We start from the raw sequence: 24,963 nt of genomic DNA on the forward strand, positions 1-24,963 counted from the left end.
GCTACATGTTACTAGGGGGGGGGGGGGGCACAGAATATGAGGAGACACCTGGATACTCTGTATATCACACCGCTACATGTTACTGGGGGGGAGACACAGAATATGAGGAGACACCTGGATACTCTGTATATCACACCGCTACATGTTACTGGGGGGGGGGGGGGGGCAGAATATGAGGAGACACCTGGATACTCTGTATATCACACCGCTACATGTTACTGGGGGGGGGCACAGAATATGAGGAGACACCTGGATACTCTGTATATCACACCGCTACATGTTACTGGGGGGGGGGGCACAGAATATGAGGAGACACCTGGATACTCTGTATATCACACCGCTACATGTTACTGGGGGGGACACAGAATATGAGGAGACACCTGGATACTCTGTATATCACACCGCTACATGTTACTTGGGGGGACAGAATATGGGGAGACACCTGGATACTCTGTATATCACACCGCTACATGTTACTGGGGGGGGGGGGACAGAATATGAGGAGACACCTGGATACTCTGTATATCACACCGCTACATGTTACTGGGGGGGACAGAATATGAGGAGACACCTGGATACTCTGTATATCACACCGCTACATGTTACTGGGGGGGGGACAGAATATGGGGAGACACCTGGATACCCTGTATATCACACCGCTACATGTTACTGGGGGGGGGGGACACAGAATATGAGGAGACACCTGGATACTCTGTATAACACACCGCTGCATGTTACTGGAGGGGGGGACACAGAATATGAGGAGACACCTGGATACTCTGTATATCACACTGCTACGTTATTGGGGGGGGACACAGAATATGGGGAGTCACATGGATACTCTGTATATCACACCGCTACATGTTACTGGGGGGGGGGGGGGGCACAGAATATGAGGAGACACCTGGATACTCTGTATATCACACCGCTACATGTTACTGGGGGGCGGGGGGGGGGACAGAATATGAGGAGACACCTGGATACCCTGTATATCACACCGCTACATGTTACTGGGGGGGGGCACAGAATATGAGGAGACACCTGGATACTCTGTATATCACACCGCTACATGTTACTGGGGGGGACACAGAATATGAGGAGACACCTGGATACTCTGTATATCACACCGCTACATGTTACTGGGGGGGACAGAATATGGGGAGACACCTGGATACTCTGTATATCACACCGCTACATGTTACTGGGGGGGGGGACAGAATATGAGGAGACACCTGGATACTCTGTATATCACACCGCTACATGTTACTGGGGGGGACAGAATATGAGGAGACACCTGGATACTCTGTATATCACACCGCTACATGTTACTGGGGGGGGGACAGAATATGGGGAGACACCTGGATACCCTGTATATCACACCGCTACATGTTACTGGGGGGGGGACACAGAATATGAGGAGACACCTGGATACTCTGTATAACACACCGCTGCATGTTACTGGAGGGGGGGACACAGAATATGAGGAGACACCTGGATACTCTGTATATCACACCGCTACATGTTACTGGAGGGGGGGACACAGAATATGAGGAGACACCTGGATACTCTGTATATCACACCGCTACATGTTACTGGGGGGACAGAATATGAGGAGACACCTGGATACTCTGTATAACACACCGCTGCATGTTACTGGGGGGGGACACAGAATATGAGGAGACACCTGGATACTCTGTATATCACACCGCTACATGTTACTGGGGGGACAGAATATGAGGAGACACCTGGATACTCTGTATAACACACCGCTACATGTTACTGGGGGGACAGAATATGAGGAGACACCTGGATACTCTGTATAACACACCGCTGCATGTTACTGGAGGGGGGGACACAGAATATGAGGAGACACCTGGATACTCTGTATATCACACTGCTACGTTATTGGGGGGGGACACAGAATATGGGGAGTCACATGGATACTCTGTATATCACACCGTCCGCTACATGTTACTGGGGTAGGGGGGGGGGAGACACAGAATATGAGGAGACACCTGGATACTCTGTATATCACACTGCTACATGTTACTGGGGGGGGGGGGGGGGGGGGACAGAATATGAGGAGACACCTGGATACTCTGTATATCACACCAGTACATGTTACTGAGGTAGGGGGGGGGGGACAGAATATCGGGCAGGAGACTCACCTAGAGACTCAGTATCTCACCTGTGTTAGCTCCGGTCACTATGGCGGTTTTACCGGTAAGGTCAGTGCGGCACTTGCGGGGGTCCCAGCTCCCCTTCCTCTGTAAGCGCAGGATGACAGCGATTATTATAGAGCAGAAGAACCACGCTGGGTGGCTCAGGAATGTAGGAAGCTCCATGCCGGCTGGAGACAAGTGTGGAGTAGCAGAGTTCACCACTGACTGCCTGCAGCACTGGGTCCTAGAGCCTTCCTATACAGAGCTAACACACTAACAGCTCTCATTGAGTCACTGGGTCCTAGTGCCTGCCTGTATAGTGCCATACTCTCCAACATGAGCCTCTCCAGGAGGGACAGAATGCTCTGCTCCTGGACGTCCCTCTTAAGTTAAGATTGCCCTCACCTGTGCTGAAACACCTTATTTATCCACTAACCCACAGGTTCTCAAACTCGGTCCTCAGGACCCCACACAGTGCATGTTTTCCAGGTCTCATCACAGAATCACAAGTGAAATAATTAGCTCATACTTACCGACAATCTGGCTGCCCCCTGCGGGAGGAGGCAGTCAGGTCGGAGCAGCAGGGGCGTGGCGATGCGGCTGGATGATGTTTAGGGGCGGGGTTGGGGGCGTGGCTGCACAGACACGTCATTGTGGCCCCGCCCCCTGTCTAGCAATGCCGTTAATATTGCCATTGCAAGGCAGGGGGCAGGGCCAGGATGACGCAAATCGCGTCATCTGAACTGTGCCGCGGGAGGTTTGGTAGGTGATGCAGGAGGGTTGCGGGTGGTGGGCGCTCGGCCCGGGAGGCTTGCCTACTCTTCCGGGGGGCCGGGAGCGACACCCGATTTTCGGGAGCCTCCCGGCCATTCCGGGAGAGTAGGCAAGTATGAATTAACTCCACCTGTGGACCTTTTAAAATGTGTCAGTGAGTAATGAATATACCTGTGCACCTGCTGGGTGACCTGCAAAACATGCACTGTGTGTGGTCCTGAGGACCGAGTTTGAGAACCTGTGCGCTAACCTGTTCAACACAGGTGCTAGCAATCATACAGTGAGAGGGAAGTGCAGGAGCAGAGCATTGTGTCCTCCTGCAGAGGTCATGTTGGGGAGGTATGTAGTGCTAATAGTGCACACTAACAGCTCTCACTGCACCACTGGGTCCTAGTGCCTTCCTATATAGTGCTAAAAGTGCATGTGTTGCTGCACCGCTGGATCCTAGAGCCTTCATATACAGAACACACTCTCAACTCTCAGTTCCAGTGCATTTCTTTATTGTGATTATAGGACCTAATTTAGACCTGATAGCAGCAGCAGAATGTCCCTCTAATGGGCAAAACCATGTGCCCTGCAGGGGAGGCAGATGAAACATGTGCAGAGAGAGTTAGATTTGGGTGGGTTATATTGTTTCTGTGCAGGTTAAATACTGGCTGCTTTATTCTTACACTGCAATTTAGATTTCAGTTTCAAAACACCCCTCCCAAATCTAACTCTCTCTGCACATGTTACATCTGCCACACCTGCACCCAGAGGAGTATCTAACCGGTAAAAGAAGAGTGTAGCCTGTGGAGGAAGTGGCTGTACATGTTATATTTACCCCACCTGCAGTGCAGAATGGTGCTGCCCATTAGAGAGCAATTTTGCTGCTGCGATCAGTCTGAATTAGGACCATAGTGCACTGCTCTAACTGCACCACTGAGTCCTAGTGCCTTCCTATATAGTAATTACAGTGCACAGCTCTAACTGCACCACTGAGTCCTAGTGCCTTCCTATATAGTAATTACAGTGCATAGCTCTCACTGCACCACTGGGTCCTAGTGCCTTCCTATACAGTGATTACAGTGCATGGCTCTCACTGCACCACTGACTCCTAGTGCCTTCGTATATAGTAATTACAGTGCACAGCTCTCACTGCACCACTGGGTCTTAGTGCCTTCCTATATAGTGATTACAGTGCACAGCTCTCACTGTACCACAGACTCCTACTGCCTTCCTGTATAGTAATTACAGTGCACAGCTCTGACTGCACCACTGGGTCCTAGTGCCTTCCTATATAGTAATTACAGTGCACAGCTCTGACTGCACCACTGGGTCCTAGTGCCTTCCTATATAGTAATTACAGTGCACAGTTCTGACTGCACCACTGGGTCCTAGTGCCTTCCTATATAGTAATTACAGTGCACAGCTCTGACTGCACCACTGGGTCCTAGTGCCTTCCTATATAGTAATTACAGTGCACTGCTCTGACTGCACCACTGGGTCCTAGTGCCTTCCTATATAGTAATTACAGTGCACAGCTCTGACTGCACCACTGGGTCCTAGTGCCTTCCTATATAGTAATTACAGTGCACAGCTCTGACTGCACCACTGGGTCCTAGTACCTTCCTATATAGTAATTACAGTGCACAGCTCTGACTGCACCACTGGGTCCTAGTGCCTTCCTATATAGTAATTACAGTGCACAGCTCTGACTGCACCACTGGGTCCTAGTGCCTTCCTATATAGTAATTACAGTGCACAGCTCTCACTGCACCACTGACTCCTACTGCCTTCCTATATAGTAATTACAGTGCACGGCTCTCACTGCACCACTGACTCCTACTGCCTTCCTATATAGTAATTACAGTGCACAGCTCTGACTGCACCACTGGGTCCTAGTGCCTTCCTATATAGTAATTACAGTGCACGGCTCTGACTGCACCACTGGGTCCTAGTGCCTTCCTATATAGTAATTACAGTGCACAGCTCTGACTGCACCACTGGGTCCTAGTGCCTTCCTATATAGTAATTACAGTGCACGGCTCTGACTGCACCACTGGGTCCTAGTGCCTTCCTATATAGTAACTACAGTGCACGGCTCTCACTGCATCACTGAGTCCTAGTGCCTTCCTATATAGTAATTACAGTGCATAGCTCTAACTGCACCACTGAGTCCTAGTGCCTTCCTATATAGTAATTACAGTGCACAGCTCTCACTGCACCACTGACTCCTAGTGTCTTCCTATATAGTAATTACAGTGCACGGCTCTCACTCACCACTGGGTCCTAGTGCCTTCTTGTATAGTAATAACAGTGCATGGCTCTGACTGCACCACTGGGTCCTAGTGCCTTCCTATATAGTAATTACAGTGCATGGCTCTCACTGCACCACTGGGTCCTAGTGCCTTCCTATAAAGTGATTACAGTGCATGGCTCTCACTGCACGACTGGGTCCTAGTGCCTTCTTATATAGTAATTACAGTGCACGGCTCTCACTGCACCACTGGGTCCTAGTGCCTTCCTATATAGTAATTACAGTGCACGGCTCTCACTGCACCACTGGGTCCTAGTGCCTTCCTATAAAGTGATTACAGTGCATGGCTCTCACTGCACGACTGGGTCCTAGTGCCTTCTTATATAGTAATTACAGTGCACGGCTCTCACTGCACCACTGGGTCCTAGTGCCTTCCTATAAAGTGATTACAGTGCATAGCTCTCACTGCACCACTGGGTCCTAGTGCCTTCCTATAAAGTGATTACAGTGCATAGCTCTCACTGCACCACTGGGTCCTAGTGTCTTCGTATATAGTAATTACAGTGCACGACTCTCACTGCACCACTGACTCCTAGTGCCTTCGTATATGTCACAATCCATGCAGTTTCTCCTCCATGCCTGCGGTGGCGCTCTCTGCTCTGGTGCTCAGCACTCTCTGCTCTGTATCTGCAGCTTGGTAATTAGCTGTTACCACAGCTGTGAGCAGCACCTGAACTCACTACTTAGGCCAGCCACACAGGCTCCCTGTTGCCAGTTCATCGTGTCAAAGTTGTTTCAGCTCCTGGTCCTGGTTATGCTGGTCTCTACTACTAAATCGTCCATAGAACTGCCAGACTCTACCACAGTGCAATCCTGTCATCCTGCTACAGTGCAATCCTGGTACGTGCATACTCTACCACAGTGCAATCCTGTCATCCTGCTACAGTGCATACTCTACCAGTGCTATCCTGTGATCCAGCTGCAGTGCATTCCTGGTACGTGCATACTCTACCACAGTGCAATCCTGTCATCCTGCTACAGTGCATATTCTACCAGTGCTATTCTGTGATCCAGCTACAGTGCAATCCTGGTACGTGCATACTCTACCACAGTGCAATCCTGTCATCCTGCTACAGTGCACACTCTACCAGTGCTATCCTGTGATCCAGCTGCAGTGCATTCCTGGTACGTGCATACTCTACCACAGTGCAATCCTGTCATCCTGCTACAGTGCATATTCTACCAGTGCTATCCTGTGATCCAGCTGCAGTGCAATCCTGGTACGTGCATACTCTACCACAGTGCAATCCTGTCATCCTGCTACAGTGCACACTGTACCAGTGCTATCCTGTGATCCAGCTGCAGTGCATTCCTGGTACGTGCATACTCTACCACAGTGCAATCCTGTCATCCTGCTACAGTGCATATTCTACCAGTGCTATCCTGTGATCCAGCTGCAGTGCAATCCTGGTACGTGCATACTCTACCACAGTGCAATCCTGTCATCCTGCTACAGTGCACACTCTACCAGTGCTATCCTGTGATCCAGCTGCAGTGCATTCCTGGTACATGCATACTCTACCACAGTGCAATCCTGTCATCCTGCTACAGTGCATATTGTACCAGTGCTATCCTGTGATCCAGCTACAGTGCAATCCTGGTACGTGCATACTCTACCACAGTGCAATCCTGTCATCCTGCTACAGTGCATATTGTACCAGTGCTATCCTGTGATCCAACTACAGTGCATATTGTACCAGTGCTATCCTGTGATCCAGCTACAGTGCAATCCTGGTACATGCATACTCTACCACAGTGCAATCCTGTCATCCTGCTACAGTGCATATTCTACCAGTGCTATTCTGTGATCCAGCTACAGTGCAATCCTGGTACGTGCATACTCTACCACAGTGCTATCCTGTGATCCAGCTGCAGTGCATCCTGCTATGGTGCAATATCCACTACTGAACAATCCTATTGCAAAGTGCCTTCACAGTCCACAGTGTCTCTATTATTTCCAAACGGATTCTGACAGTATGAACTGGCCAAAAACAAACAGCAGGGGAGATAATTGCAGTCTGCCTGAGGGAGTTTTCTCACAGCTTGTTAACCCCACAGCTCCCAGGACATCACCTTCTTTAGAATTCTTACAACTGGGGATTTTAAAGGAAAAGTTAGACCAGCTACAGACTTTAGTATCCAGTATTCTATGCATTCTACCTGAATTCCTGGGGAGACTGGTGGACCCCAGTAAAATAGCTCCAGAAAAGGAGTTTACTTCTGACCCATGGACTAGGCATGCTAGGGGCACCTCTCCTCCACAGACAAGAGGCGGGTTCCAAAGTTTCCCTCGACCTAGCCTCTCAGAAACAGAACGCCAGCATCGCAGAGACAATAAACTTTGCCTGTATTGTGGGGGTCAAGGACATTTTATTCTAACTTGTCCCATTCGAAAACCAAGAAATGGGGGCAGAGTGCATCTCCAATCTTTAAATACCATCTGTCACAAAACTGGTCTTCCACCTAAAGTTTCCAAGCCTGTCGCCCCAGGAGGGGGTTCTTCAGAGTGTCCAGCCCCAAGGGGGGGGGGGTTCTTCAGAGTGTCCAGCCCCAAGGGGGGGGGTTCTTCAGAGTGTCCAGCCCCAAGGGGGGGGGTTCTTCAGAGTGTCCAGCCCCAAGGGGGGGGGGTTCTTCAGAGTGTCCAGCCCCAAGGGGGGGGGGGTTCTTCAGAGTGTCCAGCCCCAAGGGGGGGGTTCTTCAGAGCGTCCAGCCCCAGCAGGGGGTTCTTCAGAGCGTCCAGCCCCAGGAGGGGGTTCTTCAGAGCGTCCAGCCCCAGGAGGGGGTTCTTCAGAGCGTCCAGCCCCAGGAGGGGGTTCTTCAGAGCGTCCAGCCCCAGGAGGGGGTTCTTCAGAGGGTCCAGCCCCAGGAGGGGGTTCTTCAGAGGGTCCAGCGCCAGAGAGTCTACAGAGCGCTGCCCAGCCAGAGAGTCTACAGAGCGCTGCCCAGCCAGAGAGTCTACAGAGCGCTGAGAGTCTTCAGAGCGCTGCCCAGCCAGAGAGTCTTCAGAGCGCTGCCCAGCCAGAGAGTCTTCAGAGCGCTGCCCAGCCAGAGAGTCTTCAGAGCGCTGCCCAGCCAGAGAGTCTTCAGAGCGCTGCCCAGCCCCGTGAAGTGGGGGCTCTTGCCTCAGCCCAGCCCCGTGAAGTGGGGGCTCTTGCCTCAGCTGTTCAGCCCCGTGAAGAGGGGGCGTCTGCCTCAGCTGTTCAGCCCCGTGAAGAGGGGGCGTCTGCCTCAGCTGTTCAGCCCCGTGAAGAGGGGGCGTCTGCCTCAGCTGTTCAGCCCCGTGAAGAGGGGGCGTCTGCCTCAGCTGTTCAGCCCCGTGAAGAGGGGGCGTCTGCCTCAGCTGTTCAGCCCCGTGAAGAGGGGGCTCCTGCCTCAGCTGTTCAGCCCCGTGAAGAGGGGGCTCCTGCCTCAGCTGTTCAGCCCCGTGAAGAGGGGGCTCCTGCCTCAGCTGTTCAGCCCCGTGAAGAGGGGGCTCTTTCCTCAGCCCAGCCCCGTGAAGAGGGGGCTCTTTCCTCAGCCCAGTCCCGTGTAGAGGGGGTTCCTGCCTTAGTCTAGCCCCAGGAGGGGGCTCTGAGCATTATGCCAATCTCAGAAGAGGAATCTAGCACCCTTGTTTTTCACAACACAGGCCATATATCTAGGCACGTAGGCACTGCTGTAGTCCTGGGTTCCAATCCTACTACTAACCTGTTGGCTCACGATTTGGGTACAGCCCAGTCTCCCAGGACTTCCAGGAAGGACCAAATCCAAAAAGTGCCATCCAAGTCTCTAGTCAAAGTTCGGTTATGATCATCATATATTTCTGACCAGTCTCCTGAAAGTCTGTCCCCTCCTCAGTGTCCTGATGATCCATCTCCTGTGTTTCCAGAAAATCAAGCTTCCACTTCACAGAATTCATCCAACACTCCATCTTTGGATTACTTTGATGGAGATTTAACGCAATACTTCGCACTAGTTAACCGATATCTTACCATGATGGAGACAGACCCTTCCCTCGGAATTACTCCCTCCAACATAGTTAAATTGTTATTCCTGACCTTCAGAGGAGAAGCCTTGGAATGGGTTAGTCCACTAATTGAAACCAATGACCCAGTTCTTCTCAATCTTGTGGCCTTCAGTGAGGTGGTAATTAAGAAATTCAATTCATGGTCTTATCAGTCTTCAGTCCCAATTGAGGTTCCTGCCCAGCCGGGGCCATCTAAGGTTCCTATCTAACTTGGTTCATCCGAGAATCCTGTTGCCAGCTTAGAGACTCCAGCAATCAGCTTACCTGTTGGTTTTCTTCAGCTTCAGTCTACTGTTCCTACTGGGAAATCCACAAAAAGGAGAAAGAAGAAAAAGGGAAAGTCTTAGTTGAAAGCCTCTGTTGGACTTCCTTGGCAGCATGAGGATACCCTGATATGTCCTCTACCTTTTGATTCAGACTCTGACATGTGTTGAGCGTCTGGAATCCGCTCCTTAGGGAGGGGGTACTGTCACAATCCATGCAGTTTCTCCTCCATGCCTGCGGTGGCGCTCTCTGCTCTGGTGCTCAGCACTCTCTGTATCTGCAGCTTGGTAATTAGCTGTTACCACAGCTGTGAGCAGCACCTGAACTCACTACTTAGGCCAGCCACACAGGCTCCCTGTTGCCAGTTCATCGTGTCAAAGTTGTTTCAGCTCCTGGTTATGCTGGTCTCTACTATTAAATCGTCCATAGAACTGCCAGACTCTACCACAGTGCAATCCTGTCATCCTGCTACAGTGCAATCCTGGTACGTGCATACTCTACCACAGTGCAATCCTGTCATCCTGCTACAGTGCATATTCTACCAGTGCTATCCTGTGATCCAGCTGCAGTGCATTCCTGGTACGTGCATACTCTACCACAGTGCAATCCTGTCATCCTGCTACAGTGCATATTCTACCAGTGCTATCCTGTGATCCAGCTACAGTGCAATCCTGGTACGTGCATACTCTACCACAGTGCAATCCTGTCATCCTGCTACCGTGCATATTGTACCAGTGCTATCCTGTGATCCAGCTACAGTGCAATCCTGGTACGTGCATACTCTACCACAGTGCAATCCTGTCATCCTGCTACAGTGCATATTGTACCAGTGCTATCCTGTGATCCAGCTACAGTGCAATCCTGGTACGTGCATACTCTACCACAGTGCAATCCTGTCATCCTGCTACAGTGCATATTGTACCAGTGCTATCCTGTGATCCAGCTACAGTGCAATCCTGGTACGTGCATACTCTACCACAGTGCAATCCTGTCATCCTGCTACAGTGCATATTGTACCAGTGCTATCCTGTGATCCAGCTACAGTGCATCCTGCTATGGTGCAATATCCACTACTGAACAATCCTATTGCAAAGTGCCTTCACAGTCCACAGTGTCTCTATTATTTCCAAACGGATTCTGACAGTATATAGTAACTACAGTGCACGACTCTCACTGCATCATTGGGTCCTAGTACCTTCCCATATAGTAATTACAGTGCACGACTCTCACTGCACCACTGGGTCCTAGTGCCTTCCCATATAGTAATTACAGTGCACGACTCTCACTGCACCACTGGGTCCTAGTGCCTTCCTATATAGTAACTACAGTGCACGACTCTCACTGCATCATTGGGTCCTAGTGCCTTCCCATATAGTAATTACAGTGCACGACTCTCACTGCACCACTGGGTCCTAGTGCCTTCCTATATAGTAATTACAGTGCACGACTCTCACTGCACCACTGGGTCCTAGTGCCTTCCTATATAGTAATTACAGTGCACGACTCTCACTGCACCACTGGGTCCTAGTGCCTTCCTATATAGTAATTACAGTGCACGACTCTCACTGCACCACTGGGTCCTAGTGCCTTCCTATATAGTAATTACAGTGCACGACTCTCACTGCATCATTGGGTCCTAGTGCCTTCCCATATAGTAATTACAGTGCACGACTCTCACTGCACCACTGGGTCCTAGTGCCTTCCTATATAGTAATTACAGTGCACGACTCTCACTGCACCACTGGGTCCTAGTGCCTTCCTATATAGTAATTACAGTGCACGACTCTCACTGCACCACTGGGTCCTAGTGCCTTCCTATATAGTAATTACAGTGCACGACTCTCACTGCATCATTGGGTCCTAGTGCCTTCCCATATAGTAATTACAGTGCACGACTCACTGCACCACTGGGTCCTAGTGCCTTCCTATATAGTAATTACAGTGCACGACTCTCACTGCACCACTGGGTCCTAGTGCCTTCCTATATAGTAATTACAGTGCACGACTCTCACTGCACCACTGGGTCCTAGTGCCTTCCTATATAGTGATTACAGTGCACGGCTCTCACTGCATCATTGGGTCCTAGTGCCTTCCCATATAGTAATTACAGTGCACGACTCACTGCACCACTGGGTCCTAGTGCCTTCCCATATACTAATTACAGTGCACGACTCTCACTGCACCACTGGATCCTAGTGCCTTCCTATAAAGTAATTACAGTGCACGGCTCTCACTGCACCACTGACTCCTAGTGTCTTCGTACATAGTAATTACAGTGCACGACTCTCACTCACCACTGGGTCCTAGTGCCTTCTTGTATAGTAATTACAGTGCACGGCTCTCACTCACCACTGGGTCCTAGTGCCTTCTTGTATAGTAATTACAGTGCATGGCTCTGACTGCACCACTGGGTCCTAGTGCCTTCCTATATAGTAATTACAGTGCACGGCTCTCACTGCACCACTGGGTCCTAGTGCCTTCCTATATAGTAATTACAGTGCACGGCTCTCACTGCACCACTGTGTCCTAGTACCTTCCTATAAAGCAGGGCTGGCCAAACCGGTCCTCGAGATCTACCAACAGTTCATGTTTTCCAGGCCTCCTGGAGATCTGTAGAATTGTCAGTTAGGAATGAATGCAGCACATCTTAATTAGTAATGACTACACCTGTGCTCTAGCTAGGTGGGCTGGAAAATGTGAACCGTTGGTAGATCTCGAGGACTGGTTTGGCCAGCCCTGCTATAAAGTGATTACAGTGTACGGCTCTCACTGCACCACTGGGTCCTAGTGCCATCCTATATAGTAATTACAGTGCACGACTCTCACTGCACCACTGGGTCATAGTGCCTTCCTGTATAGTAATTACAGTGCACGGCTCTGACTGCACCACTGGGTCCTAGTGCCTTCCTATATAGTAACTACAGTGCACGGCTCTCACTGCACCACTGACTCATAGTGCCTTCCTATATAGTAATTACAGTGCACGACTCTCACTGCACCACTGACTCCTAGTGCCTTCGTATATAGTAATTACAGTGCACAGCTCTCACTGCACCACTGGGTCCTAGTGTCTTTGTATATAGTAATTACAGTGCACGACTCTCACTGCACCACTGACTCCTAGTGCCTTCGCATATAGTAATTACAGTGCACGACTCTCCCTGCACCACTGACTCCTAGTGCCTTCGTATATAGTAATTACAGTGCACGACTCTCACTGCACCACTGGGATCTAGTGCCTTCTTATATAGTAATTACAGTGCATGGCTCTGACTGCACCACTGGGTCCTAGTGCCTTCCTATATAGTAATTACAGTGCACGGCTCTCAGTGCACCACTGGGTCCTAGTGCCTTCCTATAAAGTGATTACAGTGCATGGCTCTCACTGCACCACTGGCAGGGCCGGCTCCAGGCATGTTCGACTAGAGCGGCCGCGCGGGGTGCCACCCCTAATGGGCGCCGCGATAGTCATACCTGGAGCCGGCCCTGTACGCTGCAGCTCTCCCCGACGTCCCCGGCCTTTGACTGTGCGCTGCGCGGCGCCGGCGTCTGACGTCAGACGCCGGCGCCGCGCAGCGCGCAAGTAGAGCGCTCAAGCGGCCGGGAACACCAACAGACAGTCGGTGCCCTCAGACGGCAGCACTTCCCCTCCCAGCGCCGCCGCAGGTATTGTGGGGATCATCTGCACTGTGGGGTCATATCTGGCACTGTGGGGGCATCTGCACTGTGTGGGGGCCTATCTGTCACTGTGGGGTCATCTGGCACTGTGGGGGCATCTGCACTGTGGGGGCATATCTGTCAATGTGGGGGCACTGTGTGGGCATATCTGTCAATGTGGGGGCATATCTGGCACTGTGGGGTCATCTGCACTGTGGGAGCACTGGCACTGTGTGGGTGCAGATCTGTCACTGTGGGGGCACTGGCACTGTGTGGGGTCATATCTGTCACTGTGAGGTCATATCTGCACTGTGGGGGCACTGGCACTGTGTGGGGTCATATCTGTCACTGTGAGGTCATATCTGCACTGTGGGGGCACTTGCACTGTGTGGGGTCATATCTGTCACTGTGAGGTCATATCTGCACTGTGGGGGCATCTGCACTGTGGGGGCATCTGCACTGTGGGGGCATATCTGTCAATGTGGGGGCACTGGCACTGTGTGGGCATATCTGTCAATGTGGGGGCATATCTGGCACTGTGGGGTCATCTGCACTGTGGGAGCACTGGCACTGTGTGGGTGCAGATCTGTCACTGTGGGGGCACTGGCACTGTGTGGGGTCATATCTGTCACTGTGAGGTCATATCTGCACTGTGGGGGCACTGGCACTGTGTGGGGTCATATCTGTCACTGTGAGGTCATATCTGCACTGTGGGGGCACTTGCACTGTGTGGGGTCATATCTGTCACTGTGAGGTCATATCTGCACTGTGGGGGCACTGGCACTGTGTGGGGTCATATCTGTCACTGTGAGGTCATATCTGCACTGTGGGGGCACTGGCACTGTGTGGGATCATATCTGTCACTGTGGGATCATATCTGTCACTGTGGGATCATATCTGCACTGTGGGGTCATATCTGCACTGTGGGGGCACTGGTACTGTGTGGGGTCATATCTGTACTGTGGGGGCACTGGCACTGTGTGGGGTCATCTGCACTGTGGGCACTGGCACTGTGTGGGGGCATATCTGTCACTGTGGGGGCATATCTGTCACTGTGGGGGCATATCTGTCACTGTGGGGGCATATCTGTCACTGTGGGGTCATATCTGTCACTGGGGTCATATCTGTCACTGTGGGGGCATTTATGTATCTAGCACTGGGGGCATTAATGTATCTGGCACTGTGGGGGCATATATTTATCTGGCACTGTGGGGGCATTTATGTATCTGGCACTGCTGGGGGGCATATCGGCACTGTGGTGGCATTTATTTATCTTGCACTGTGGGGGCATTTATTTGGCACTGTAGGGGCATTTATGTATCTGGCACTGCTGGGGGGGCATGTCACGTGTATCTGGCACTGCTGGGGGGCATGTCACGTGTATCTGACACTGCTGGGGGGCATGTCACGTGTAGCTGGCACTGCTGGGGGGCATGTCACGTGTTGCTGGCACTGCTGGGGGGCATGTCACGTGTATCTGGCACGGCTGGGGGGCATGTCACGTGTAGCTGGCACTGCTGGGGGGCATGTCACGTGTTGCTGGCACTGCTGGGGGGCATGTCACGTGTTGCTGGCACTGCTGGGGGTATGTCACGTGTAGCTGACACGGCTGGGGGGCATGTCACGTGTAGCTGGCACGGCTGGGGGGCATGTCACGTGTAGCTGGCACTGCTGGGGGGCATGTCACGTGTAGCTGGCACTGCTGGGGGGCATGTCACGTGTAGCTGGCACGGCTGGGGGGCATGTCACGTGTAGCTGGCACGGCTGGGGGGCATGTCACGTGTAGCTGGCACTGCTGGGGAGCATATCATGTAGTGTTCCCGCTAGGCGTCTGTGGCTAGGCAATGTGTCTCAGTGCTCTGCCTGGCGCAAAGTGTCTAGGAGGTTCTACCTGGTGCAATGTATATTAGCTGCACTACTGTGTGGTGTAATACGAATTGCCACTATTATGTGGCCACGCACCTTCCCCACGAAGCAACTGCCCTAAATTTTTGCTGCGCGCCGTGCTCTGGCGTATGGGTAGGTGAGCACCAAGCATTACAGTATGTACAGAATTTCGCCCTCCTAACTTGAAAATGTGCCCTCCCTGTGATCAGCACCCTGCCCTAAAAAGTGAGCACTATCATGTGTAGCTGGCACTGCTGGGGGGCATATTGTGTGTAGCTGGCACTGCTGCGGGGCATGTCATGTGTAGCTGGCACTGCTGCGGGGCATGTCATGTGTAGCTGGCACTGCTGCGGGGCATGTCATGTGTAGCTGGCACTGCTGCGGGGCATGTCATGTGTAGCTGGCACTGCTGGGGGGCATATTACGTCTATCTGGCACTGCACATTATGTGTATCTGCCACTATACTGGAGACATTGTGTGTAAGGAACACTACTGTGGCTGTTATCTGTAAGGCTGCTAATTGTGTGCGTAGAGGGGGTGTGAAAATATAGTTATAGTGTGATATGAGCCACGCCCACTTTTCCAGGAGGCCACACCCACTTCCCCTGGAGCGCGCGCCTTTGGCACGCGCTTAGGGTTTGGGGGAGCGGAGGGGGGGGGGGGGGGCTTTTATATTTTCTCGCTCAGGGTGCTAGTAGGCCTGGAGCTGGCCCTGACCACTGGGTCCTAGTGCCTTCTTTTATAGTAATTACAGTGCACGGCTCTCACTGCACCACTGGGTCCTAGTGCCTTCCTATATAGTAATTACAGTGCACGGCTCTCACTGCACCATTGTGTCCTAGTGCCTTCCTATAAAGTGATTACAGTGTACGGCTCTCACTGCACCACTGGGTCCTAGTGCCTTCCTATATAGTGATTACAGTGCACGACTCTCACTGCACCACTTGGTCCTAGTGCCTTCCTATACAGTGATTAAAGTGCACGGCTCTCACTGCATCATTGGGTCCTAGTGCCTTCCCATATAGTAATTACAGTGCACGACTCTCACTGCACCACTGGGTCCTAGTGCCTTTGCATATAGTAATTATAGTGCATGACTCTCACTGCACCACTGGGTCCTAGTGCCTTCCTTTGTAGTGATTACAGTGCACAGCTTTCACTGCACCACGCTACGTTTATCTGCAGGCGGGAGAATAGCCGTTATTTAAACACGGCCACGGAGACATGAGGTTATACTTCTCTGAGGAAGCCGCTGATTGCACAAAAGGCGGAGAAACGCGTAAGAGACCCCCAATACTTGTCCGGTACCGGTCCGACTTTGTAACCACCTGCAGACACCTTCTCCATTGCTTGGCTACTCCAGATATGGCACCTATAATGGGATGATTTAAGCACCAGGAGCCGGGAGACACCACTACATGGAATCAGAGGTCAAAACAGGTTTTTCACTTACAAATTAGTGTGGACCACTGCCATTGCTTCAAAGCTAAAGAAAACAGCATGCTGTACTAATTACTAATACTAATTCTGACATCTGTTGCAACTAACCAGTCAATATCAGCGACACTAATTACTGCACTGCTAATTATTACTAATTATCTTGAGTCAAGAGACTAACTAATTAGCTGAGCTTGAAAAGCCCATATACTAACCATACCAATAAGGCTTGGAGTTAAAACTGCATTTGTGTTTAATGCTCTGCAAGACTGACCGGCACGTAGGATGAGATTTGTTATTAATAACTATTGAATGTTTTAAAATTGTATTAATAAAGGTACATGTCTCTAGCTAGGTGGGCTGGAAAATGTGAACCGTTGGTAGATCTCGAGGACTGGTTTGGCCAGCCCTGCTATAAAGTGATTACAGTGTACGGCTCTCACTGCACCACTGGGTCCTAGTGCCATCCTATATAGTAATTGCAGTGCACAACTCTCACTGCACCACTGGGTCATAGTGCCTTCCTGTATAGTAATTACAGTGCACGGCTCTGACTGCACCACTGGGTCCTAGTGCCTTCCTATATAGTAACTACAGTGCACGGCTCTCACTGCACCACTGACTCATAGTGCCTTCCTATATAGTAATTACAGTGCATAGCTCTCACTGCACCACTGGGTCCTAGTGCCTTCCTATACAGTGATTACAGTGCATGGCTCTCACTGCACCACTGACTCCTAGTGCCTTCGTATATAGTAATTACAGTGCACAGCTCTCACTGCACCACTGGGTCTTAGTGCCTTCCTATATAGTGATTACAGTGCACGACTCTCACTGCACCACTGGGTCCTAGTGCCTTCCTATATAGTGATTACAGTGCACGGCTCTCACTGCATCATTGGGTCCTTGTGCCTTCCCATATAGTAATTACAGTGCACGACTCTCACTGCACCACTGGGTCCTAGTGCCTTCCTATATAGTAATTACAGTGCATAGCTCTCACTGCACCACTGACTCCTACTGTCTTCGTATATACTAATTACAGTGCACAGGTCTTACTGCACCACTGACTCATAGTGCCTTCCTATATAGTAATTGCAGTGCATAGCTCTCACTGCACCACTGGGTCCTAGTGCCTTCCTATACAGTGATTACAGTGCATGGCTCTCACTGCACCACTGACTCCTAGTGCCTTCGTATATAGTAATTACAGTGCACGGCTCTCACTCACCACTGGGTCCTAGTGCTTTCTTGTATAGTAATTACAGTACACGACTCTCACTGCACCACTGGGTCCTAGTGCCTTCCTATATATTAATTACAGTGCACGACTCTCACTGCACCACTGGGTCCTAGTGCCTTCCTATATAGTGATTACAGTGCACGGCTCTCACTGCACCACTGAGTCCTAGTGCCTTCCTATATAGTGATTACAGTGCATAGCTCTCACTGCACCACTGGGTCCTAGTGCCTTCCTATACAGTGATTACAGTGCATGGCTCTCACTGCACCACTGACTCCTAGTGCCTTCGTATATAGTAATTACAGTGCACGGCTCTCACTCACCACTGGGTCCTAGTGCTTTCTTGTATAGTAATTACAGTGCACGACTCTCACTGCATCATTGGGTCCTAGTGCCTTCCCATATAGTAATTACAGTGCACGACTCTCACTGCACCACTGGGTCCTAGTGCCTTCCTATATAGTAATTACAGTGCACGGCTCTCACTGCACCACTGAGTCCTAGTGCCTTCCTATATAGCAATTACAGTGTACAGCTCTCACTGCACCACTGGGTCCTAGTGCCTTCCTATATAGTAATTACAGTGCACAGCTCTCACTGCACCACTGGGTCCTAGTGCCTTCCCATATAGTAATTACAGTGCATGGGTCTCACTGCACCACTGGGTCCTAGTGCCTTCCCATATAGTAATTACAGTGCATGGGTCTCACTGCACCACTGGGTCCTAGTGCCTTCCCATATAGTAATTACAGTGTACGGCTCTCACTGCACCACTGAGTCCTAGTGCCTTCCTATATAGTAATTACAGTGCACGGCTCTCACTGCACCACTGGGTCCTAGTGCCTTCTTATATAGTAGTGGTTCTCAAACTCGGTCCTCAGGACCCCACACAGTGCATGTTGTGCAGGTAACCCAGCAAGTGCACAGGTGTATTAATTACTCACTGACACATTTTAAAAGGTCCGCAGGTGGAGCTAATTATTTCACTTGCGATTTTGTGAGGAGACCTGCAAAACATGCACCGTGTGGGGTCTGAGAACAGAGTTTGAGAACCTGTGCTGTATAGTAACTACAGTGCACGGCTCTCACTGCACCACTGGGTCATAGTGCCTTCCCATAGCTCCCAACATGACCCTCTCCAGGAGGGACACAATGCTCTCCTTCTGGACTTTTCTCTTCATTTATGATTGTCTGCACCTGTGTTGAACAGGTTAATGGATAAGAAAGGTGTTTCAGCACAGGTGATGGCAATCATAGATTAAGAGGGAAGTGCAGGAGCAGAGCATTCTGTCCTCCTGGAGAGGGTCATGTTGGGAGGTATGCCTTCCTATATAGCAGGGCTGGCCAAACCAGTCCTCGAGATCTACCGACAGTTCACATTTTCCAAACCACCTAGCTGGTGCGCAGGTGTAGTCATTACTAATTAAGATGTGCTGCATTCATTCCTAACTGACAATTCTACAGATCTCCAGGAGGCCTGGAAAACATGAACTGTTGGTAGACCTCGAGGACCGGTTTGGCCAGCCCTGCTATATAGTAACTACAGTGCACGGCTCTCACTACACCATTGGGTCCTAGTGCCTTACTATATAGTGATTACAGTCTACGGCTCTCACTGCACCACTGGGTCCTAGTGCATACTTGCCTACCTGACCCTCTCCATGAGGGAGAAAATGCTCTGTTCCTGGACTTTCCTGGTAATGTATGATTGCCATCACCTGTTGTGAGCTAGGTAATTGATAAGAAAGGTGTTTCACCACAGGTGATGTCAATCATACATTACCAGGAAAGTCCAGGAACAGAGCATTTTCTCCCTCATGGAGAGGGTCAGGTAGGCAAGTATGTCCTAGTGCCTTCCTATATTGTGATTATAGTGCACTGCTCTCACTGCACCACTGGGTCCTAGTGCCTTCCTATATAGTGATTACAGTGCACGACTCTCACTGCACCACTGGGTCCTAGTGCCTTCCTATATAGTGATTACAGTGCACGACTCTCACTGCACCACTGGGTCCTAGTGCCTTCCTATATAGTGATTATAGTGCACGGCTCTCACTGCACCACTGGGTCCTAGTGTCTTTTTGTATATTGATAACAGAGCCTGTATCATAGTTGTACGTTATGCCAATGTCTGCGCATGTGTTGCTGCTGCACTTCCTACACACAGTGATTGATTTGTGACTATGAGGGGTAATTCAGACCTGATCGCAGCAGCAAATTTGTTAGCAGTTGGGTAAAACCATGTGCAGTGCCGGTGGGGCAGATGTAACATGAGAGAGTTAGATTTGAGTGGGTTATATTATTTCTGTGCAGGGTAAATACTGGCTGCTTTATTCTTACACTGCAATTTAGATTTCAGATTAAACACACCCCAACCAAATCTATCTCTCTCTGCACATGTTACATCTACCCCCCCTGCACTGCACATGCTTTTTCCATTAGCTAACAAATTTGCTGCTGCGATCAGATCTGCACTAGGCCCTGTGTTCGCAGTGAGGGCTCATTCACAAGTGACAGGAAGGTTTGTGGGCGGTAACGGTGAGTGGGCGTGTATCAGCCGGCGTCTGCAGTCTGGCGTCTCGGTTGCGATGCCTGTTCGGAGTGACTGTAATGATGGACTCAGGGATGAATGTTTAGTGGATCTGCATGGTAAACAGCTGCGGCGGCTGCGAGGGCTCCGGGAAACTCGGTATTCCCAACAGCATCCGGTCTCACGTGTGGCCTCGTACCGAGGATACGTATCTGCTACAGCTGGGAGGATAATATAACATGTGACGGCTTAGGAACATATCGTATCCTGTGTGTATAGAACTGTGCGAATAGACAGAACGGAAACAACACAACAACAACAATAATAATAATAATAATAATAATAATAATAATAGTAATAATAATAATAATTATGATAAATAAGGGAATATAGCTATATATATGTGGAACACCCAGCCCCATTATATACGTTACAGGTACACAGCAGGAGCCGGATCAGCATCCTGATGCAGTCCCCACGCTCTCCCAGTCAGGGAAACGCTGGAGGCCGCTCCCACAGGCCCCTCACTAATCACATATTTATACTAGTAACCGCGTCTCACACAGCGCCGCATATTCCTCTACACGTTACACTGGGAGACGCGTACACACTCACATACCCTCCAACATGTTATACATGAAAACAGCTGCAAATTAGGAAATGGGCATGGCCACGGGTAAAGGGCTGCACGCAGCGGCCTCTAAGGGCTCTGTACCTGCACGCAGCTGCCTCTAAGGGCTCTGTACCTACACGCAGCTGCCTCTAAGGGCTCTGTACCTGCACACAGCTGCCTCTCAGGGCTCTGTACCTGCACGCAGCTTCCTCTAAGGGCTCTGTACCTGCACGCAGCTGCCTCTAAGGGCTCTGTACCTGCACCCAGCTGCCTCTAAGGGCTCTGTACCTACACGCAGCTGCCTCTAAGGGCTCTGTACCTGCACACAGCTGCCTCTCAGGGCTCTGTGCCTGCACGCAGCTGCCTGTAAGGGCTCTGTTCCTGCACGGAGCGGCCTCACAGGGCTCTGTACCTGCACGCAGCAGCCTGTAAGGGCTCTGTACCTGCACGCAGCTGCCTCTAAGGGCTCTGTACCTGCACACAGCTGCCTCTAAGGGCTCTGTACCTGCACACAGCTGCCTCTAAGGGCTCTGTACCTGCACGCAGCTGCCTCTAAGGGCTCTGTACCTGCACGCAGCTGCCTCTAAGGGCTCTGTACCTGCACGCAGCTGCCTCTAAGGGCTCTGTACCTGCACACAACTTCCTCTAAGGGCTCTGTACCTGCACGCAGCAGCCTGTAAGGGCTCTGTACCAGCACACAGCTGCCTCTAAGGGCTCTGTACCTGCACGTAGCTTCCTCTAAGGGCTCTGTACCTGCACGCAGCTTCCTCTAAGGGCTCTGTACCTGCAAGCAGCGGCCTCTAAGGGCTCTGAACCTGCACGCAGCTGCCTCTAAGGGCTCTGTACCTGCACGCAGCTGCCTCTAAGGGCTCTGTACCTGCACGCAGCTGCCTCTAAGGGCTCTGTACCTGCACGCCGCTGCCTCTAAGGGCTCTGTACCTGCACGCAGCTGCCTCTAAGGGCTCTGTACCTGCACGCAGCTGCCTCTAAGGGCTCTGTACCTGCACGCAGCTGCCTCTAAGGGCTCTGTATCTGCACGCAGCTGCCTCTAAGGGCTCTGTATCTGCACGCAGAGGCCTCTAAGGGCTCTGTACCTGCACGCAGCTTCCTCTAAGGGCTCTGTAACTGCACGCAGCGTCCTCTAAGGGCTCTGTACCTACACGCAGCTTCCTCTAAGGGCTCTGTACCTGCACGCTGCTGCCTCTAAGGGCTCTGTACCTGCACGCAGCTTCCTCTAAGGGCTCTGTACCTGCACGCAGCTTCCTCTAAGGGCTCTGTACCTGCACGCAGCTTCCTCTAAGGGCTCTGTACCTGCACGCAGCTTCCTCTAAGGGCTCTGTACCTGCACGCAGCTTCCTCTAAGGGCTCTGTACCTGCACGCAGCTTCCTCTAAGGGCTCTGTACCTACACGCAGCTGCCTCTAAGGGCTCTGTACCTGCACGCAGCGGCCTCTAAGGTCTCTGTACCTGCACGCAGCTGCCTCTAAGGGCTCTGTACCTGCACGCTGCTGCCTCTAAGGGCTCTGTACCTGCACGCAGCTGCCTCTAAGGGCTCTGTACCAGCACGCAGTTGCCTCTCAGGGCTCTGTACCAGCACGCAGCTGCCTCTCAGGGCTCTGTACCTACATGCAGCTGCCTCTCAGGGCTCTGTACCTACACGCAGCTTCCTCTAAGGGCTCTGTACCTGCACGCAGCTTCCTCTAAGGGCTCTATACCTGGACGCAGCTTCCTCTAAGGGCTCTGTACCTGCACGCAGCTTCCTCTAAGGGCTCTGTACCTGCACGCAGCTTCCTCTAAAAAAAAAAAGGGAAGATAAAATAAGATTTTAAACCTACTGGTAAATCTATTTCTCGTAGTCCGTAGAGGATGCTGGGACTCCGTAAGGACCATGGGGAAAGACGGGCTCCGCAGGAGACATGGGCACCCCAAGAAAGACTTTGGACTCTGGGTGTGCACTGGCTCCTCCCTCTATGCCCCTCCTCAAGACCTCAGTTAGAGAAACTCTGCCCAGAGGAGACGGACAGTATGAGGAAAGGATTTTTGTAATCCAGGGCAAGATTCATACCAGCCCACACCAATCACACCGTATAACATGTGATAAACTAACCAGTTAACAGTATGAAAAGCAACATATCATCGGTCCAAAACTGATGAAACTATAACATAACCCTTATGTAAGCAATAACTATAAACAAGTCTTGCAGATTTAGTCGGCACTTGGGACGGGCGCCCAGCATCCTCTACGGACTACGAGAAATAGATTTACCGGTAGGTTTAAAATCTTATTTTCTCTAACGTCCAAGAGGATGCTGGGACTCCATAAGGACCATGGGGATTATACCAAAGCTCCCAATCGGGCGGGAGAGTGCGGATGACTCTGCAGCACTGAATGGGCAAACACAAGGTCCTCCTCACCCAGGGTATCAAACTTGTAGAACTTTGCAAAGGTGTTTGACCCTGACCAAGTAGCAGCTTGGCACAGCTGTAATGCCGAGACCCCCCGGGCAGCCGCCCAAGACGAGCCCACCTTCCTAGTGGAATGGGCCTTAACCGATTTTGGTAACGGCAATCCTGCCGTAGAATGCGCCTGCTAAATCGTGTTACAGATCCAGCGAGCAATAGTCTGCTTTGAAGCAGGGCCGCCGACCTTGTTGGCTGCATACAGGACAAACAGTGCTTCTGTTTTTCTGATCCTAGCCGTTCTGGCCACGTAAATTTTCAAAGCCCTGACCACATCAAGGGACTCGGAATCCTCCAAGTCACGAGTAGCCACAGTCACCACAATAGGTTGGTTCATATGAAAGGATGAGACCACCTTAGGTAGGAATTGAGGACGGTCCGCAATTCCGCTCTATCCATATGGAAAACCAGATAGGGGCTTTTATGTGATAAAGCCGCTAATTCCGAAACTCGCCTAGCCGAAGCCAAGGCTAATAACATGACCACCTTCCAAGTGAGATATTTCAACTCCACTGTTCTAAGTGGTTCAAACCAATGTGACTTAAGGAAACTTAACACCACGTTAAGGTCCCAAGGCGCCACCGGAGGTACAAAAGGAGGCTGAATATGCAGCACTCCCTTCACAAACGTCTGTACTTCAGGTAGAGAGGCCAATTCCTTTTGAAAGAAAATGGATAGGGCTGAAATCTGAACCTTAATGGAGCCTAATTTTAGGCCCAAATTCACTCCAGTTTGTAGGAAGTGAAGAAAACGGCCCAGATGGAAGTCTTCCGTAGGAGCATTCCTGGCCTCACACCAAGAAACATATTTTCGCCATATACGGTGATAATGTTTAGATGTCACGTCCTTCCTAGCCTTTATTAGCGTAGGAATGACCTCATCCGGAATACCCTTTTCCGCTAGGATCCGGCGTTCAACCGCCATGCCATCAAACGTAGCCGCGGTAAGTCTTGGAACAGACAGGGCACCTGTTGCAACAGGTCCTGTCTTAGAGGAAGAGGCCACGGATCTTCGGTGTTCATTTCCTGCAGATCCGGATACCAGGTCCTTCTTGGCCAATCCCCACAATGAGTATTGTTCTCACTCCTCTTTTTCTTATTATTCTCAACACCTTGGGTATGAGAGGAAGAGGAGGAAATACATAGACCGACTGGAACACCCACGGTGTCACTAGGGCGTCCACAGCTACCGCCTGAGGATCTCTTGACCTGGCGCAATACCTTTGTAGCTTTTTGTTGAGACGGGACGCCATCATGTCTATTTGGGGCAGTCCCCACCGACTTGCAATCTGTGCTAAGACTTCCTGATGAAGTCCCCACTCTCCCGGATGCTGGTCGTGTCTGCTGAGGAAGTCTGCTTCCCAGTTGTCCACTCCCGGAATGAACACTGCTGACAGTGCGCTTACAGGATTCTCCGCCCAGCGAAGAATTCTGGTGGCTTCCGCCATCGCCCCTCTGCTCCTTGTGCCGCCCTGGCGGTTTACATGAGCTACTGCGGTGACGTCTGACTGGATCAGAACTGGTCGGTCGCGAAGTAAGGTCTCCGCTTAACGTAGGGCGTTGTATATGGCCCTTAGTTCCAGGATGTTGATGTGAAGACAAGTCTCTTGACTTGATCAAAGGCCTTGGAAA

At 51.1% G+C, this 24,963-nt stretch overlaps 1 protein-coding gene across 2 annotated transcripts in view; it reads right to left on the reverse strand.

Moving 5' to 3' along the window:
- Window positions 1–24,963, reverse strand: part of LOC134931805 (retinol dehydrogenase 11-like) — a 109,682-nt gene that overhangs the window by 69,093 nt on the left and 15,626 nt on the right. Inside the window, exon 1 of one of the 2 annotated variants that reach the window (XM_063925530.1) lies at window positions 2,189–2,405. The exons of the other annotated variant lie outside the window; for it this stretch is intronic. Within the exon in view, the coding sequence (XP_063781600.1) occupies window positions 2,189–2,345 (157 nt within the window). The 5' untranslated portion in view covers window positions 2,346–2,405. Of the gene's footprint in view, window positions 1–2,188; window positions 2,406–24,963 lie in introns of those variants that run through there. 2 annotated transcript variants of the gene reach the window in all.

This window comes from Pseudophryne corroboree, chromosome 1, assembly GCF_028390025.1.
Source record: "Pseudophryne corroboree isolate aPseCor3 chromosome 1, aPseCor3.hap2, whole genome shotgun sequence".
NCBI classification, from domain to species: Eukaryota; Metazoa; Chordata; class Amphibia; order Anura; family Myobatrachidae; genus Pseudophryne; species Pseudophryne corroboree.